The sequence below is a fragment of the Anopheles gambiae genome, chromosome 3 (assembly GCF_943734735.2).
Source record: "Anopheles gambiae chromosome 3, idAnoGambNW_F1_1, whole genome shotgun sequence".
Lineage (NCBI taxonomy): Eukaryota > Metazoa > Arthropoda > Insecta > Diptera > Culicidae > Anopheles > Anopheles gambiae.
Window position 1 is genome coordinate 74,702,304 of NC_064602.1, and position 20,389 is coordinate 74,722,692.

Consider the following 20,389-nt stretch of genomic DNA (forward strand, 5'->3'; position numbering starts at 1 on the left):
GCGTGCACCTCGTTTGGTGGTGTGGTGTAAAATGGTGTAAACAACTCACTTACGACATTGCAAATTGTTGCAAATTGTTTCGCAAACGACGCGGCGCCGTGTGAAACGACAATGATGGCCACAATAAAAAACAATTCATCACTACAAATTGCGCTCCAAAATTGAAATTTTTACCTTAACGCGCTTCCACAACCACCACACCAAACCACTCTTCACCAACAATCATCCACCTATCCAAAACTACCCCCTACATCACATAAACCAGGCGGAAGTTCACGTAAGTTGGTGGTAAAACGTACAACAAAACTCAGAGGAATGGGGGAGATACTCTGGATTGAATAATTTTCCTTTCCGATTTTAATTTGGTTGGTTCATGGAAATAGAAACAAAAAAAAAAAACATGTTTTTGGCTAGTTGGTTTTTCATTTCTTTATATTGGCAAGATTTGCTTTACTTTTCGCTGTCGAATTGGAATGCAGTTGTAGTTGATCACTTTTCCCTCACCTTACTTTTTGTTACTGGTAACCCGAGTAGTTTATATAATTATTTTAAAACAGTTTATTCATTCACGAATTACATCCATCATCGTCTGAGTTGCATTTCTATCCATCACATTCATCCATTATCAAAGTAAGAGTTGATAAGATACACACGTCAAAACACGTTTGTCTTGTATGTCATTACATCCACAATATCCCGAACACTGCCAACTTTATTGCAAAATAAAACGCTACAATGTTCAGACATTTTTACTCTCTCAACATCAAATCTATTACTACTGCTGCATGACTGCTTGGCCCTGGGCCGATCTGATCGTTGGTTGTTTGTCTACCTAACCATCTTTCGTGTAGCTTTGAAAGCCCTAGGCCTCTCGCGATACCTTTGCCTGACTGAATGTGTTTCATTGTTGCCTATCCACAAAGCGAGTCACAACAGTTCAGTTTATATTGTATTGTTTGTCATATGTTTTGTACGTACTGTGATATCTGTCCTTCTTCTGTCTATTCCTGTGTATTTACTATCGATGTTACTCTGCTACTAATTTCTCTAAACCTCAATCTGCAAAGGCCCGCTCTCATGCCATGTTTTGGGATGTTTGTTTTGGTTTGGGTTAACGCAGCTGTAGCGCGTCACAGACATCAATAGTTGGAGCCATTGTCCAACATGCAGGGTTTATAAATGTTTGTCTGAGTTCAAAAAAGCAGATGCATTGTGTGTGTGTGTGCATTGTCCTGTTGAGACAATTTCTTTGGCCTGTCACCATTTATAAACTCTGTACAAAGTTGTGCTCACTCGCAGTCGTCCTCTGTTACATTCGTCTTTGTTATTTAGTGTATCTGTCCGTCCGTCTGGTCATTGTCTTTCCATCTCTCTGTAGTTTGTTTCTCTCGGTAGTGTCTATCCTGTGCTGTGTTCTGTACTTTCCAGCCTTTACCCGATGGGTCTCTTCTCACTGCTCTAACGTGATGATGTGAACCATCGTTACCACCATCTGTCTGTCACTCACCTTCTACTGCTTTATCCTTCTGTCTTTTCGCTGTTGGTTCGCTCACGTAACTATTACACACCTTCTTGTTTGATCTTTCTTCCACACTTTCTTAGGTATTGTGTAAGCTCTATCCATGTACCAATTTCGAAACACCTTCTTCTTAGTGGTTATTTCACCAAATATTCTATGTCGAATAAGGAAATCGTTTTATCCTTATGATTAGTAATAGTGTAATCCGTTAAAGTCGTTATTGTTTTGCGTTCTTCCAATCCTCTGTTTGTGCCTTCCTCTTGTGACACAACCTTCAACCTAACCGTTTTTCCTGTTGTTTTTTTCTTCCATAAACGTGTACCGTTTGCAGGTGGCGACCAAAATCATGAAACAGATGATAGAACAATTCACTGCCTGTGATCTGTTCGGGCGCGTCAACTACGAGTATTATGCACGAGTGACCGGGCGTGTCCTGCGCGTCCAAGACGAATGGATATGCTCGTTCCGCTATCCACCACCGCCCCGGGGCAAAACGGCACAACAGCACTATGCATGTAAGTATTGTTGGCCACGACCGTGACGCTACATACAATCGAGTGGTTCTCGGATTGGCCCGGCCGGGTTGTCGGGTTGTGCGATCTCCTCGGACCGGCCGATCCGAATGCCGATGTGCGGATTTTTGAAACGGAATGTGTGCGAGTGTTTTTGCATGTGTGAAATAAGAGATAGTAGATTGTGTTTTTGTTTTCGTTTTGTTTAAGTGATTTTAACTATTTGAAGCTGAGTCTACAAATGTCACCCTTTTTATTTTTTTTTATCTTGTGTTTTTGCACGTGTGATTTCGTTCAATGATTTTGGGTTGACATTTTTAAGCAAAGAAAGATTTATTTTTATCATTTATTTTCTACTCTCTTAAACACTCGCTACACACTTCTGTCCCGTTTGGTTTTTGTTTACCATTTTATACATCGTATTACATCGTTAATTGAGTTTTTCTTTTATTTTACCTTCTTTTTTCTCTCTTTTGTTTCTTTTCATCCCTACTTCCTATTTCCACATACGCTTAATGTTGTTCCATGATTTTCCATAATTTGGCTTTTGTTTACCTTTGTGCGCACTGGTTTTGTTAATTTTATCATCTTTTCGTTTAATTATTTCTTCCAATGCTCTAAACTCACACTTTCTACAATACCAATACCTGCAAACCTTTGCATTTTATGTTTCGAACACACACACAACTCTTCTCTTCACAACTTCTCGCAAAAATCTCGTGCCACAAACTTATCTTTTTTCTACATTGGCGATTTGTGTGCGTGTGTGTGTGTCTTTATGTGTGTATAATGTATGCGCCCATGTTTTCACTACCTTATCCGTACTGACCTTCAACGTTGGAATCAATCATCACCAAAAAAACCGATGGGCACAACCAAACAAACCAAAACAAAATAATAATAAAAAAAAACTCTGGAAACCCTCGTACTACTGGACGGACGACACACCAACAACCACCACCACCACCATCCCCCATCCTGCCGAACACTTTTCCCGATGATGATCGTGATGTGTGGACCGTCGATCATCGCAACAGTAAAACTAGCTTTAGAGACCGAAAAAACCTGGCTGCAATGTGAATGCGAACGATGGGGTCTAAGTATGTTTTTTGTTGTTTTTCTACTCCTTAAATGTGCTTTGTTGGCTAACATCTTAAGTAATTGAGCATATCTTTCGGTAACTGCAGTGAGACAAAACCTATGTCCTATGATTTATTAATATTACTTACATCCGTAAACCTTAAACATATTGGTAGTGTAGGAAGAGGTTGAATTTGAAAGTTTACTCTCCTTTACAATGTTTCGTTTCTCCGTTTTCGTTTGGTGCTCTCTCTCTCTCTTTACGTACAAATGTGTCTATCGTTTGCAGCTGTGTGTTTGTACACCCTTCACTAACGATCGTTTTTTTCCTTCCCCCGTGCCAACCTGTACTTTTACGGATCCTTGCTCATCGCTCCTGTGGCGGAAACATCGTGCGGCACCGTGCCTACCTGCTGGGATTGGTGCTTCAATCGGACAATCTGCCACACACCACACCAACTACAGTCGCCCAGGAAGAGTCGCACTCAACGCCGGCCCTGTTGACCACGGGCGGTCCGAACGTAGGTAACTCGGCTGTATCTCTCGGCATCATTCCAGAGCACTCATTGCTTGAATCATGCGCTCGGCTTTCTGTGTCGCTTGAAGGCCCGGGGATATTCAATGTGCAAAAGTCCAGCTGCTCCTCGTCGTCCCATTCGTCGTCGTCCAACACGCGGTCGGGATCGCAGCATCACATGACGCTGGACGAACTGCGGGCCGTTAATCGGTACGCGGAAAGTACCAAGAGCCTTTCCTACCTGCCGCAGGTGAGGGACGAACTTTTTATCATGTAGTGTGTGCGTGCGTGCGGGCCCCGCCGTGGTCTCGAAGGATGGCCGGATCAGAGACCGGAAATGTGTGTGTGTGTGTGTGCGGTGTGTGCGCGCCTATGTGTGTGTGTTGTTTAGTGTAGCATATGCCAATTTCATTACTTTTAACGCTCTGTTGTGTTGTTTGTAATGCTCGAGGATGTGCAAAAACAAAAACAAAAACATAAACTGCTCTCACTGCTATGCTACTAGATACACACACACTTACAAGAATTTCAAATAGAAATTAAATGCAACTACACGAGCTAAATAATACAAAGCACAACACCACCACACAAAACACAAGCAGAAACACTACTACACCGCTTTGGTTTGATTTATCATATTATAACAACAACCCCGGTAGCAGGACGAATGATTTTCCTACTCAACTCTCAACTACTCAACACTTAATAGCATAAACAGCTCTAATAATCATTGCTCGATTGCTTATTCTGCTGCGCCTTCATCCACGCGCGCGCGCCCTCTGTTGGGTGTGATGGAAAACCGGGGGGAGTCCCCCAACTACATTTGCTACTAAAAGCGTATCATTCCTGCTGGGATCACACCTGCTTGGCATTATGTTTTTTTTTTTTTGTAATTTGGTGAATCTTCATGTAAATAGCGGCATTATTAATAATACACACTAGCGGTAGAATTTGAATCTTATTGCAGTTTAGAGCAGTTAGAAGAGCGAGAGGGCATATTTAGCCCATTAGCACTAGAAAGAAGGTTTACTATGTTTGCTACACGAGAGTGTACTCGTGTGATGAGTGCATCATCAGCTTACTCACATCTTTTGATATAGAATTGATCATTTGCGAGCGATCTAATCACAATCGAACCCGAACCTCGAACACAGCAGCACGTTATTCTCGAAATGTACACACAAGTATGCGTATATTGTAGCTTGAGTTTTGAGGGTAGCAGAAGAAGTACGTGTACTGATGAACCAGTAAATTATCAGTATCATTTGCCTAGGTATGGATAACCACTTTGCGGAATTATTTAGTTGTATAAGGGCGAGCGCGCGGTACAGGCATATATCACTGTAAGTTGCTGTAGCGGGCTAATCTAAAAACGCCGTAGTAATTGAACTCTCATTTTTATCCCTTTTTGACGTGCTGATGAATGCTAACTTTCCTGTAAATCGAACCATCGAGCTGCGAACGTGGTTGGATCTGTTGACGTGTGAAGCGTTTGTGTTTGCATCGGCAAGAATGGATAAAAATATTCTAGAATGGTGTGGATTGAATAGTGGTGGGACGTGTGGTAGGAAGCGAAAGGAAGGAGGTACACGGTAAACTCTTACCCCCAAAGCAAGTAATAAATGTAACGTAACACACACACACACAATGTAACACCAAATCTGTATTCTGTAATACTAACAAAACCACAAACCAAAAAAACAAAACAACCATACTGCACTTTTTGTTTTAGTGTCGCGTCGTCGTCCTGGTGGCCTATTTGTATTGGTATTTGTAAACACGTAATGACAACTTCATAAACGGTTTTGTTACGATCATTGTATTAGTGATGGGAAGAATGAAGTTTTCGTCGGAAACAATTCTGGATAGCTTCAAAAAAGTTTGGAATCGATTCTGCATAGTAGGTCCGGAATCAGAATCGGCTCCGGAATCGACTCCAAAATCGGCTCTGGAATTGGAATCGGCTTCGAAATCAGAGTCAGTTTCGGCATCTCCATAAGAATAGGCGTTGGGGTCCACTGATTCTCATTCCGGAACGAATACCAATTCTGGTGTCAAATCTGATGCCGTTTCCATAGCAAATTCCGGAAGCCGGAACCAGATTCCCAGGTTGATTCTGAATCCGTAGCCGATTCCGGAATCGATTCGGTATTCCGATTCGAATCCTGTGTCGACTTCGGAATCTGCTCCAGAATCGACTCCGGAGTCAACTCCGGAATCGGCTCCGGAATTGACTCCGTAGTCAACTCTGGAGTCAACTCTGGAATAGGATCCGAAATTGGAATCGATTCCAGGTTCTGGATCGGCTCCGGAATTGATTCCGAACGCGGAATTGGAATCGGGTAGGTCGGATTCCGAGCTCCCCACCACTACACTGTATCGTTTTGAGAACTAAAGAAGTTCGATATGATATTTTGGCAATAACGATGCTCTTGTGAAGAGTGATTGATTGGACAAATATTGAAACGAAAACAAACAGAACGTTTATGTGAAATTTGAATAGAAAGATGTTATTTCCAGAATACTAGGGATATTGCTCACTTAATTTTGCCATCATTAAACAGTATGCTTTTCATTTTGGACAGTGTTTCAAAAACAAAACCGAAAAAAAACGGTGGGTTTGTGTTTTATTCGAAGAACGTCCATCATTTGTGTCTCCTCATCAGGCAGTTCACAATTGTGTCTCATTCGCTGTCGAAAGCAATTGTAAACATCTGTAATCCGTTGTTCTGCTCATTCAATTAATTATGCTATAAGTTTCATCTGTTCGTGATAACAAACGTAACCTTTTCTTGTCGCTCTTGTCGCTGATTTCGTTTTTTTTCCTTTTTTCTGGTTTTGTTTTCCTTTCCCTGGTTTTGTATAGTTTAACTAATCCGCCTACCCCCCCCATACTGACAGACACAGACACTGTCTAGCAAACAATTAAAAAACACCCGTTTTTTAGTGCCTTCGCAGTAGAGTAGAGCTCGGCATGTGGCTGGTTACAATATAGATCGTTTAGTACACACTCTGCACTCTACTGATCACGTAAGCGTACAGTTGAGTTGAATTTAAAAAAAATGCAACCAAATATATAAAATGTGGTGTAGTGTACTCGTGAAGTAATAAGAATTAATATAATCTTTGTCCCATTTTTCTTCTCTCTTTCTCGCTCTCTCTCTCTCTCTCCCTTTTCCTGATCGTCTGCGTCCTCCTGGTCTGATCTCCCTCCGATCATCCCCACCGATACTGCGGGCTCTTTATGTGATGTGAACAAACGATTTCTAAACACTGATTTAATCTCTCGCCCTACCACCCTGTACCCCATGTTGCGATTTCGATGCGCTCGATGCCACAGGTGCACGAGCGGCAGGCGGCAAGGATGCGAACCCGCTCGGAATGGTTCCTCGGGGCGCGGGGCAGCTCGCTGGAGCTGTGCCACGACGGGCCCGGCTCGCTGATACATCCGCAGATCGTCACCTCGACGCCGATCCCGGGAGCGATCGGGCACGGCCACCATCATGCGCACGGAATAATCGGTACCTATGATAGTATAGAGCATTTGTACGATGTCGATGTTGTTAACCACCAAGACCAAGCGAACCACCAACACCACTACCACGATAAACAGTCCCACCATCACCATCACCATCAACACCATAATCCGCATCATCCTTCTCATCGTAACACGCACGAACATGCTCCTCATCATCATCACCAGAACCACATCACAACGGCTGTGGACGTGCAAAAGTCAGCTGCTGCTCATTCGCCTCGCCTCCCTCGCATCGCTAGCAATAATGAGCACACCTCAACATCGCGTAACGCTACTAGTAACACCGGTCCAGTCTGCTTGCCAAATGAGCGTCACCATCCTTGTCCGACCTCGCGGGGTGATTCTACTACCCTCTCCCCCGTGCAGGAGCAACTGCTGCCCCATCGCAGGCAGCCGACGTGCGATCACAGATACCGAGACATCGAAAAGATTGAACCATACTCCGATGAGGATAACAACTTCGACGACGAGGACGACGACGACGATCTTACGATCGTGCCGCATGACGAGCTGGATGGTGATGAGGGTGACTTTGCCATCTCCCAGAGTCACCACTTTGACATGCGTGCGGAAAATCGTCGTCGTCGGCGGCGGCGCGCACTGTTGCGCCGGAACAACTCGTACGATCGGATCGTAGCGTCGTCTGCCGATGGGGCGGCAAAATCCGTCGGTGATCGGGCGGGTAGTTCCGGCCTGGCGGGACGTCGTCGGCCCGAGTCGGCTCCTGCCGCGGGGGAGCAAAAGAAGAATCGACCCACACCAACACCAACCAACCCGCAACCCTCCACCTCCTCTTCCCACCAGCATGCCATGACTAATCCTAACACCGCTGTTACTACCGCCTCTACTTCGCTCAGTAACAGCAGCAGCAGCAACTCTGCTCCTCCCATCCCGACATCCTCCCGACGTTCGTTGACCGCAGCTAGACAGCACGACAACAGTAGTACGCTTCACGGTGGCCGCAAAGCACAACACCACCACCACCACCACACGAGCCGGCGTTCCAGTAACGTCAGCCACTCGATCTCGATCGGAAACGGAAGCACTACAACGCTTTCGCGCCAAAGCAATCTGTCGATGATAGTGTTTTCCGTGCTGGACTTTTTGTTCTGAACGTTACCACCACGATCGAGGTGTGTGTGTGAGAGAGTGTTGCTACATGGAGCGAGAGTGGACAGGAGAGGAAGCGAAGGCGCGACAATGACTTTTTCACACTACCAAGCATCCCCAGCAGTGTGTGGATGTGAATGGTTGATGGCGGCGAGTGTTTTGGGTTGCTTTATTTCTGTTGGTTTTTATGCTAATCGCACGTTAAAGAAATCTGTATCTACCATTCCCCATGTGCGGTCGTGTGAATGTGTGTGTGTGGTATTGTTTTATTTTTTTATTGTAGGGAATGTTTTATTAATTTTTTAACATAGTCACTTAAGACGAACGATAGTGCGCGCGTGCGTGATAGGGCAGGCAAAACAAAGGATAGTTTTTGGAGGTGATAATTGGTTTTAACCAAACGTATGATTTCACTACTCATTGTACAAGACAGCACAGGGCCAGCAAGCAATGCCTGCCGACAAAAGTTTATTATTTATTGGTTTTAGTGTACACAAAGTCATTAAAATTACGATTAAATTGATTTCTCTAAACACGATCATCATCACTACGAAAGTATATGAGCACAACATGACAAATAGGCGAGAAAGTGAGACGAAATAGGAGAGTATTTTTGGTTTGTTATAGAAGCACCGTTTTTTTGCTATCCTTCTCAAAATGCTCTTCCTGTATTGGATGCAATCATTTTTTAGCTCTCTCTCTCTAAAAAGTGTGCTATGTCAGGGAGTTACCACTGTCTTTGAAAAGACCGATCTTGGAAAACACCCGTCTTAGCCGCCGTTTTTATAAGACTTTGTGATTACTACCGCACATTCCAAGAGCGCGTTAGGGCGCCCCCACTAGGGCCGTTTGCTGCTTTCATTATCAACTTTTTTATTTTGCTCATTACGCACAGTGTTTGATTATGCTGCTTTGTATATAGTTTGAAGCACAAAATAATGGTTTTTTTTTAATAATTTTGTATCATCAATTATTACTGACCGGGAGCAATGGTTCAGTTTTTACACATGACGTAGAAGATGGTAGGGAGGTAGGAGAGGAACAAACAGGATAAGCAGACAGAGACCGGCTCACGAAGACAGTAATACGCGGTGGACAATAAACGAAAGGAAGTTCCTACTTTTATTTATAATATAATTTTGTTTACTGTGTTTTGTTTTTTCGTTCTATTTTGTGTACGTCGTTTGAGTGCGATCGATACTTGATTCTTCCCCTTTGCTTTCGTTTAACGTTTTTAATATATACTTATCGCAAACACACGTGTCCCTTCCACCCTCCCCCGCAGCAATAATAGCGTCTAAATATCCTCAAACATAATGACAAACAAACCAAAATCTAATACATCACACGCGGTTTTTGTTGTTGTACCAAAACACTACTATCCAAACCTGCTTCCCCACATTAATACTCATGCGTGTGTGAATAGCAAATGTGTCCTCCAATGTTTTCGGTTTTTACTAATGCTTTTCTCTCACAAAAGTCTCTGGAGCATTCGCTTCGAAGCAAAAGCAAAAAGACCTATTCTACACAAGAATTAACCAAAAGGACCCAAACTTGCATTATGTTTGACGGACGTTTTGGACAAACAAAAAAGGGGGCCTCGCCACTTCCACCTTTTTTTGGGGTGGGGGTGGATCGGCCCCCCTCAAAAAGGAATGGCTATTAACGGGCGTGTGTTTTCTCTTTCTCTTTTTTTCCTTTTCTTCTTTTCTTACTCTTACAATGGTTTCGTTTTCTTCGAATTGATTTGATTGCATCCACTTCTTCTTCTTCTTCTACTCATTCTACTGATGTTGATTGTTTGGTCGATTATGTGTTGAACTTACATCAGTTTTAAGTATCGCGATGCTGCTGCTCGTCATTATTGTGCTTCACATCGTCGCACCGTACTGTCTCGTGCGAATAATAATACAAGTACTAAGATAGTTCCGAATGGCCAACACTGTTCTGTGATTTATTTGTTTGTTTGGGTGTTTTGTGTTCTGTGTGTGTGTGTGTGATTCGATAATGTGTGCAATAATAGGAGTGGTTTTGGAAATTGGAAATACTAAATCATTATTTTTTGTATATTGGTGCCTTTATTTTTCGATAGATCATTGTTTGTAAGGGCACATTTTAGTTTTTCTTTGTTATTGTTAAGTGTTTTTTTTTACTTTTATTTTTGCCTAAAAATGGCTCTAATGTTTGTTTTGTTTTATACTTTAATTTTTTGTGATACAAGTTGTACATATTCTCCGGTTCTTTATTTTATGTACTATGTTCTTCTTTTTCGTTGTTGTTTTTAATTGAAACATGTTTTAAATTAACTTGTGTACTTTTTTTGTGAACTGATAGTTTGTATTAGCCAATTAAGAAATGTTTTGCTATTTTTGTTTATTTGATTTTTTGATGAGTGTTTGTATTTTTCTTTTGTATTTTACAATCAATCATTTCATCATAATTCACTTGCGTGTTTTCTTCTCTCATTGTATAACATTATGTCATTACAAACATCTACTCATCTATAGTAAATTGATTTCATCCCCACAAGACAATTCAGAAAGTGGTTTGAACAATGTTTTTCTTTTGTTTATGTGTAAAAGCTGCGTGAGAATCCTGCTACTTGGTTCTTTGCGCAGCGTCTCTCACGCCAGCCTCTGTACCTTGGCTTGTGTACAAATATCATTCTAAAACATAACTTTTCTCTTTTTTCTATCTTTCTCTCCGGCCTGTTCCGCTTCTACCCTGTGTGCTATGTCGCTCAAAATTCCAAAATTCCCCCAAAATATGACGGCCCCCATATCCCGCCGGGGTTTGCCGTATCCTTGTGTTGCATCCAATGTGTGCATTTTGCGTGTGATTTTTGTTTTTATCTTGGCGCTCGTTTACTTTACTTGCTGTGCCAAACCATTATTTCATTCTCCCTCTCTCTCTGAATCGATCCACACCCGCGCGCGCCCCTTCTTAAAACACGCAGTGGGAAACGTCGGTTTGAGTGCATCGGCCGAGTCGGTCCATCAGTCGTCGGCCAAGCGGTCCAGCCGTCGGGGCGGCTCCCGGCACGGCCATCTGCATCGGTCGTCGTCCCGGCGCAACAAGGAGAACGGTTCCTCGCGCTCAAACAGCTTCCGCAACAAGGCGAACGGTGCCGGCAAGGGGGCGGCTAATGCGAACCCATCCACCACCACCAACAACAACAACAACAACAACCAGCACGGCACGGGCGACACCATCATCAACAACCACAGCCTGACGGTGGTCCAGACGGGCAACAGTAATGCCGGCAGTGGCACTGGCGGTTCAACGGGCTCGATGACGACGGCTGGCGGTCCGCTTGTGAGCGGGTCCGGGCGGGCGCGAAAGCAGCGCGCAGTTTCGTTCGAACAGACGTCCACGACGACCGCCGGTACGATGACCACCTCGAGCTCGGTATCGGGCGGAGCGGCCGGCATGAACTGTTCCGTCACCGGGTGCAGCCTGAACCATCAGGCGGGTGGTCAGGTCGGTCCCCGCGGTGGCGGTGTCGTCTGGCACGAGTACGCGTCGAAGTCGCTGGACGAAAAGAAGCTGCTCACCAAGCAGAACAATGTGCCGGGCGATGGTGGCGCGGATGCGGGCGTAGATGGCGGCCTCCCGGTCGGTCGGCGCAGCATCGTGTCGGTGTGTGTGAACGATAGGCAGCTGCCGGACAGTGACGATGACTGGCCAATGGTGGACCAAAGTCAGTCGGGCACGGGTGCTGCTGCTGCTGGACAGCTTCATGCTCAACAACTGCATCATCATCATCATCATCACCACCACCTTCATCATCATCATCATCATTCGGCGAGCAGTGGCAATGCAGGGACACCGGCAACGACAACGGCACCGGCAAGCACCACCATGAGCTCGTTACTGCATCACTTTAAACCGCCACGAATATGATTCTAAGCAGGTCATTTTCACCACGTTTGAAGTAACATGTTGCTATTTAATGAAGAGTATTCGATTTTGTTTTCAAAGCGTGTAAGCAACGGGGAACGACATTCGAAAGCAATCGAACGAACCTACAGCAAAAAAGGGAAAAGATCATCCATCGTTTACGTGAATGTTGCTTTAGTTAGCCAAGACTATGTAAATTTTCTATTGCGTAAAACTAATTTAGGATTTGAAAAGGGAGCTATACGAGCGACGCCGAGAGCTAGGCTACGTTTTAGTTAAGAATTGTACTAAGAATCCGATGCGATAGAATTAGCAACATCGAATATGGGTGTGACATCGGGTTGAGACTTTCGGTAGCCGCGCAGCATCTTCACGCGGCTTGTTGGAGAAGAATCTTATGACAAACGAAATTATGTTCATTTCTCATCGCCGCCCCTCTTCTCGAAGCCTCGAAAAGCCAAACATGCCAAATAACGAAGAAGTAATGCGTGTGACAAAATCGTTTAAAAAACTGCAGACTGTTTGCAAATTTATTGACCGAAAGCACCGTAGTAGCAGTGAACACGGTTCAAAGGGGGACGTCTATCCCGCGCATGTATCGTGGCAAAAGTATTATTGTAGAGTAGAGGATCAGAAGATCAAAATCGGAACTCGGAGACGGAGTGTTTTTTTTTGAAGGATTGACGCTTTCGTCTGTCGTATTGCAGGAAAAGGCAAAAGCAAACAGTGCATTCTTCTCGTACCCGCACGTCTATTGGTAGGAGTAAATTCGTATCCACTAGAAAACCAGCACAGTGGAAAGCCAATTTAATGCGTTTTGCTGTAGCCCATTGGGTGCAATGCTTTTTCCTGCATCGGGTATCATTTAAGCTCGTTAGTTCCCTGTATTTCTGCTGACCGGCATATCGGTACAACGCAGCCGCGCAAAGCGTCACAATCGTTTACATGACGAATGCTAGGATTAATTCTACCGTTAAGGTACACGTATATTTGTTCGTTTTAAACTTAAGAAAACGGTGCGTCGAAAAAGTATATTATTTATTTGATAACAAAACAGTAAAACTATGCATGGTACATTCCTAGACGAAAGAGAAGCTGTGGCGGAAGTAACAGCAAAGCATACGAACGAACACAAGCCAGCAGAAGTAGCAGCAGCAGGTCGTGAACACGTGTCGGTGCGTTCGGTGTTTTATACTTAAGAAAAACAAAACAAAACAAACAAACTTTTCTCATTGACTTATCCAAACGCGGAGATCGCATATATGAAATAATCGTGACGGCGTGATGAAGATACATTGCTCAATGGCATCGCGTGACTAAAACCAGTGTCTCCTCTTTGATATTTGTAACGACGACAAATCCAAGCTACAAATATCTACATGCGCTAGGGTGAAACGGTTACGGAAAGCATTAAATTACCATTGCTTATATAGCTGTTTGCTGTCAATTGATTTTGATTGAATTTTTATACAGCTATGACTACGTTTTCCGTAATTGCTGGAAGGTCTAAAATGGATTAGGAGCTAATTGCACAAACATTTACGCCCAAAGATCTAACTAAACGAAGGAAAAAAGGCTCTCTACATGTCTACTTTTGCTACTTTTTTTATTTTAAACATCGATATCTTGAGCAGGATAACTGAATAATAAAAGAGGAAATTTTGTGTAGCCATAAGCTGACAGAGAGTAGAAAAGATTTGCAATCCAATGTATATTCCGGTGGCACTAACATCACACTCAACCCTGAAGAAGAGCAGCACCAGCGCCATCTAGCGGAATAAAACGGTAAACTGATATCGAAACGCTTGAATCTGGATTGGGGTTTGTGTCTGGGATAAATTCAAATGAAATGTATTACAAAATTATGTTTTTTACTTACTGGCAATATGCTTATTACCAAACTATTAAAATCATGAATTTACCGTACAGTCTTTTAAAGTAATTTTGGATAAATTCTAAACCAATAAATGTAGCCAAACAGAGCGAACAAATTTTTGAGGTTAAAAAAACAAGCACAGATAAAAGACACATTTTTCAGGAAGCATATTACTACTATATTTATTAACAGGTACAGCCGTAAAGCCTTTATATGTTTGTAAAATCTTAAACAGTATGTTGGTAGTACATTTTCGGCCAAAACTGCGAAATGTTACGTATTTTAGAAGGACCACGATTCGCGTTCGCTGCTGTGCAACCTATTTGCGTATTACTTTAACCAGTCTTCTTATGATATTGTAAGCGACAAACGATACCAAAACAAACAAAAACACAAAACGAACTTTTCAGTAAGGAGGGAAGCACACGAAACAATCGATCAGTTTGATAAATGTGATGCAATATTGAACTCTGTGGACACGAATCGAGATAGAGCAATTGTTATAGAAACAAGAAGCTATTTTCTGGCCTCTGTTTTTTTGGTGGTGAGCTAGCGAGAAATGGAAATTATTTCGAAGGTTCGTGCATAACAGAGCGTGCAGCGTGTCCTCACAATTGAAAGAATAGTTAGATCTCTGGTTCTTAAGCAATTGGAATGTTTTATGCGGCCACTCAACTAATGCATATTTTGTATCAATTGTTTACACTATTTATGGCAATCAGATCCATCACAACGTCTATACAAACCACGCACGGCGGGGGTAATGCGCTTACGCCTATAGCGATCGAAGTTGAGCCCAAAAGGGGACCGACAACGCACAACTCTACAAAAAGAAGAACAAAACGTAATGATCAATCTTTCCTTACACGTTTACACTGTCGTCATGCTGTGTTCAGAAATTCACGCTTAGGTTTACTTTTACTCCGCGATCGCGTATGTCGAGCGCGACAAATCCGAACGAGAGACGATGTGTTCAATGTACTAACACGTAGCACAAACTGAATGGAAAATCGTGGCAAAACAAAAGTGTTTATGTGTGTTTAAATGCGATAAATATTCATAATTACTTTGAATCTTTTGCAATCGCGTTCAATACAATGCACAGAGACACAGACACACACAGAAAAATGAAAGCAAACCAATGCTTTATCACAAGCGCTGGTGATGAAGCTGTTGCAAATGTCGAAAGGAAGCAATCATCGTCGAGCGTTGAGGTGGTTGAAGAAAGTGGAGGGAAGAAAAAACAAACATCTACAGGATAATTACGGAAGAAGCAGTACTAAAAGAGCGGAGCGATGAAACGGCGGAGACAGATGGAGAAGAAAAATACACAAAATAAATTTTAAAAACCCTTTACGAATCGTCACAAAAAAGTAATAAACAACAACCGTATATCGAACCCAGTTTATTAATCTAAGACTGAAAAAAATGTATGGAAAATGAAATGGTGTGTGGCTCTTTGTTTGTGTGTGCGTGTGTATTGATTGATGACAGTGATGCGCTTTGAGTGATGTTAACCTCATCAGAAGTACAGCCTTAAGTGTTGTTCATTGTTTGCGGTTTTTTTTTTGTATCTATGCGTAAGTTAGCTCTCTTTTTATTAGTTAAACAGTTTCACGTCACGTACTACCAGGGAAACCTTTCACGAAACTCGCCCGTCACCGGTTGGCTCAATTGAATCGAGCGCATTAACGAGATTGTCAGCCGGGAGGATGTCACCACAAGGACATCAGCTTTGTGCTGACACCAACGGGATCTGGATCGCACGATGGCAAAATAAAGCAACAAAAACGGTTAAAAATAAAAGCAAACAAATAACAATGGGAAGCGCGTGAAATCGTATCTCATCTAATCCGTTCACATGCGAACGGTCATCGCCACTGCCACGGTGCGCCGCGACACTCATTGCTTTATCATCCCCCCCCCATGTCCGGTCAACATTTTATGCTTGCGCACGTTGTTGCGGTAGAACAATACAACAAAACAATCATTGGCAACATATTTTCATTCCACGTGGCGTCCTGGGTAGGCTGTGGAGAGCGAACTGTCGCGTTGACAAAAGAAACGGCCTGTTTGTGTGTATGCGCTGGTGAGAAATAAAATTGCCCCCAAAAATGTGCTGTGCTGGTGTGTTTTGTTTTGGTGTCGGTACGGTCTGCCCGCAGGTCCATCCTTTGATGGAGGTGAATAAAAACGGATCCAACCGGCCGCCGGAGTGTTTAACTCACCAAGACAGATGTACCGTCGTTATGGAGAAGAATGGTCGGTCGTTGTTTGCGGTTTTTGCTTAGTGTGACTGAATTGAATTTGTGTGAAGCACGCTGGAATCCCTGGGGTTGGAAACAAGGTAAGTCCAGACCAGATAACTACGCTTTCAACACTCCCGTGTGTGTAATGTTCCGTGCATGTCCTGCGTTTGTGTGCGTGGGCTACGTTGAAAGGATGAAGCGAAAGAATGAGCAATGATGTGGTTAGAATTAAGTAGCGATGCTTCCTGTTTAGCAGATTAACTAACACTTGACCTTCGGACAATAACAAAAAAGGATATCACACAAACTTAAATCCTCTCCATCTTTGGACGGTTGGCAACCTTTTCATTGCGCCGTTGTACTGTACCACCGCTGGGTTTGATCGGCTTAAAAGGTTGGAACATCACACGTAGCTGCTACTACTATTGCCTGCCCCCCTTTTAGGTGTGTGGTTTTGGTGTCTTTTTTTGTTCTTTCTTTATTACAACCGGGATTAAGCATCAAGTGAGCTTTGTTGCTGATTTATGTGATATAAAAAGAGGAGTGAACATGCCCCCACTAGGGCTAGGGTTTTGGTAAGTTTGTTTCATTAGTTTTGGGTATGATGTTCTTTATAAGTGGATGTCAAAAATAACTTAGATCTTCTCTCTAAAGTACCTCTCTATTTTGTTTTGTGGAATGCTTCTTCTAGTTTCTAAAAATACGAGAATAGCCACGTTCTTTTTCCGTCAATCAATCATCTCTCCTTTTATGATTAGCGGATTTTGAGGACATATTTTGTAATCTTTTTAAATGTCTGCTATCTACGTAGACCAGGCCATATGCTGCAACGCGGGATCTTTCTTTAATAAACACAAGACTTACTTCGATTTCTTTTTTCCACGAAATTGGTTGGTCACTATTTTGCACTACAATGAAGTGAAAAGTCGAGAGTTTGAATGGGAATCGAACTTCTGTGCTGCTTTACAAGAGCCTGTGCCTCTACTGTTAAACCATTCGGCTGCCTCTTAATACAAGGAAAACATAAGCGGTTTTGTTTTCCAGATGTAGCTTCAGACTGTAAATCCTCACAGTTGAGACATTTATGAGAAGCTTTTGCAAAAAATTAAAGAAGAATAATTACACTATTAAAAGGCACGATAGAATGTAATCCAATGGATTGGGAAATAAACAAATCTCCCCAGCGATTAAAGCACATAATTTTGGGTCGTTTGATGACCTAAACCCTTTAATAAATACATCAAGTTCGTTAAAAGAACTCCTCGTAGTTTATTAGTCGACGATAAAGCTGACAAAAGCGTTAAGTGAGTGTGGTTTCAACAAATTTGCTCACACTCACCCTTGGAGCTTCCCAAGTGATGGTTTAACGTATTGCAACAAATTTGCCGAACCCCCACACAGATACATAAGCACAGAACTCGTTTAGCAATAAGCCTTTCGCATCAAGCTAAACTGACGGCTGTCAGTCAGTGATCAATTTCAGCCGCTGCAATCGTTTGTCAAGCAGCGTTTGGAGGGCTGCATAGAAAGGAGTGCATGGAGCAACGAACCGATTTTCGATTTCCGAGCGGCCCTAGGATGGTTCGTACTGTTGTGTGTGTGTGATTGTACAATGTGTGTACAAATTTGTGGGACACAGAGTAGAATGGTTGCTGTAGGCGAGTTTTCTTATGCCTCCACAAACAGGTCGCCGATTCCTTCTTTCCATACGGCTGGAAGCGAATGTGGAACCCTTCAAGCTGGCTGGATATGTCCTACCCAGTCTTGGAATTTATTTTATTGATTAAATTTGAAGTTAAATCTATTGGATGTCGTTTGCGACGGTTGACTTGTTTACTATCGAGCTTACAGTTCAAATGTGTGACTTCTCCAATGCAAAGCATCGTAAACTTTCACTATCCCTTTTCCGTTACACTCCCTGGAGGGTCGTAGTCTAAGTAAAATTTACTCCAACATTGGAAACACTATTACATTACATCCTCACCCTTCGGAGGTCAAAAATTCAGCGAAGGTGTCTCTTGGTAAGTGGTTTACCTAATCGAAAGCTTCCAGCTGTGTACGTATGTGTGTTTGATTTGCACATGTTGGTGTGACATAGCAATTCGGGAAGCAGACCTCTAAACGTCCTTGTGTGACGTTTCAAAATTTGAAGTTACAAAACACTCCAAAGAAGCCAACGACCCAATGGTGTTGCGAGGGTAAGCTTTTTATTTAATTTGAAACTTGTAGGACAGGAGCACAGGTGGAATGTATTAGGTTTTTTGTTTGTTAAGCGTTCAGAATTGCAAAGAAAACACAAGAAATTAATCAAACCATAATTCACGCCCATTCGTTACCGTCCGAAGTTTATACTTCCAAGTTACTAAGCCGCCCAAGTGTACGCTCATCTTTATGGAGCTCATTTTCATACTATTTGCTTGCTGTGGATTTAGGCTGTTGGATGTGCTGGAAGAATAATGGTCAGTGTCGGTTGCATTTCCCAATTGGATGCAAAAAATAGTATGTTGTATCTTTTTTTTGTTGAGGCTATAAATATGAGTTTGCGAACTGATTAAAGGTGTGCGAGAAACAACCCAAAAAATCGTGCACTACGGTTGAGCTGACCTACCAAATTAAATTACAAGCTTTAAAGGTTTCTTTCCTATTGATTTGCGAAACGCAACGCAAACAAATCCATCCGCCCGTGGTTTTAAAACCATTTTTTGACGCTCTAATCCACTTGTTGGCCTTCCCGCAGGTCTTACGAGCTCGTGCATGGGCTCGTTTGTTTGTCGGCCACCAAGCTTGTCCATTTTCGTTCTTTCTTTCCTACCTTTTGGTTGGTGGTTTATTAATCATGGTGTCTAATTGAAAAACTTTTATAGTTTTTTTCCTTTCCGTTGCGTCTTCCTTGTGCTTTTCCTGGGATGTATGGATGGATTTGGCTTCAGGTTTTATAGCTGTTGTGGACTAGTTGTTGGACCTGAAATTAATGGTTTTCGGTTCTGGGTACAATTTGTGTGTTGTGTACTCGCTGACTAGGGAAGAACGGGAAGTTAGTATATCATCGTTTTGGTGGAAAGCTTTCGGTGTTTTAATTTACACATTTATCCGACAAAAAGACTCAATATATACCATCAATAAAGCAAAGATAAAACCATTGAGATGGAAAAGCTCACAAAGGTTAAGCTCTGCAAATGAGAAAATCGTCCTTCCCCTTTCTTCCATGATTTTAACAGTATCGCAGTAAAATCATTATCACATCATAGCCTGCATTCGATTTACATTAATCGAAACACACGCACACATTCTCGCTACTCAGCCAGCTATTGATCTCGTCGATAGTCTATAGTCAGCCCGAACCCGTTACCATCAGCACGAAAAAAACCACCCATTTTAGCCATTTAATGGAATGCAATCGCTCCATTAAGTGGTGTGGTGCTCGGGGATGTGATATACTATTTACTTAAATCACCGATTAACGGTCGAAAGGAATTTATCGATGTTCGCTCCCGTTTTGACAGGCCCTTGCTTGGATGCCTGCCCTTGGTGTACGATCCCTTTGATGAGTCGCCGAGACCGGGGCGGAGTGTGAGTGAACTGGCTGCACAAATTAATTCCAACCTGCTTCCTCGAACGGAGCAGCGCCTCGCCTTTAAGGGTGCGTTTAATGGTTGTGTTTGACTTCTCGCACAGGCACAAGCCAGGGCTAGATTACTACCATACTCTAGCTCGTCCACTCGTGGTCGTTATAAAGCTCGCGTTAGGTTGATCTTCTCCCACCGGCGGTCACCGTCGGTGGCACCGTTGCTGTCGTTTTTGTCGTGCTTGTCGAGCAAAAGTGAAGCTTTCCTCGGAGCCTCTGCGGCCATAATTTATGCATCCAGGACTCCTGACTCGTCTGCTTGGTGGGTCGTGCTGTTGTTGTGTTGCTCCCTTTTCCTGGTGACGGCTACGGAGAGGGCGGGCAAAAAAAAAACGGGGACACCGGGAGTTCCGGTACGTGCGTGTCTGTATGCAATTTCAAAAAGCGGGAATCTTTCGCTCGCTAGACGCAGAATAAAATATGTGCATTTCGTTTCTGTTGCTCGCTCCACTCATTTGTGGTC

General features: G+C 43.0%; 1 protein-coding gene across 6 annotated transcripts in view; it reads left to right on the forward strand.

Moving 5' to 3' along the window:
* Positions 1 to 15,497, forward strand: part of LOC1270813 (uncharacterized) — a 38,188-nt gene extending 22,691 nt beyond the window's left edge. The window contains exons 3-8 of one of the 6 annotated variants that reach the window (XM_061657458.1): positions 266 to 277; positions 1,851 to 2,034; positions 3,069 to 3,131; positions 3,577 to 3,878; positions 6,969 to 7,149; positions 11,233 to 15,497. In XM_061657458.1, the coding sequence (XP_061513442.1) occupies positions 266 to 277; positions 1,851 to 2,034; positions 3,069 to 3,131; positions 3,577 to 3,878; positions 6,969 to 7,149; positions 11,233 to 12,179 (1,689 nt within the window). In that variant the 3' untranslated portion in view covers positions 12,180 to 15,497. Of the gene's footprint in view, positions 1 to 265; positions 278 to 1,850; positions 2,035 to 3,068; positions 3,132 to 3,576; positions 3,879 to 6,968; positions 9,414 to 11,232 lie in introns of those variants that run through there. The other 5 variants (XM_061657459.1, XM_061657455.1, XM_061657457.1 and 2 more) reach the window with 5 other exon arrangements.
* The last annotated feature ends 4,892 nt before the right edge of the window (positions 15,498 to 20,389 follow it).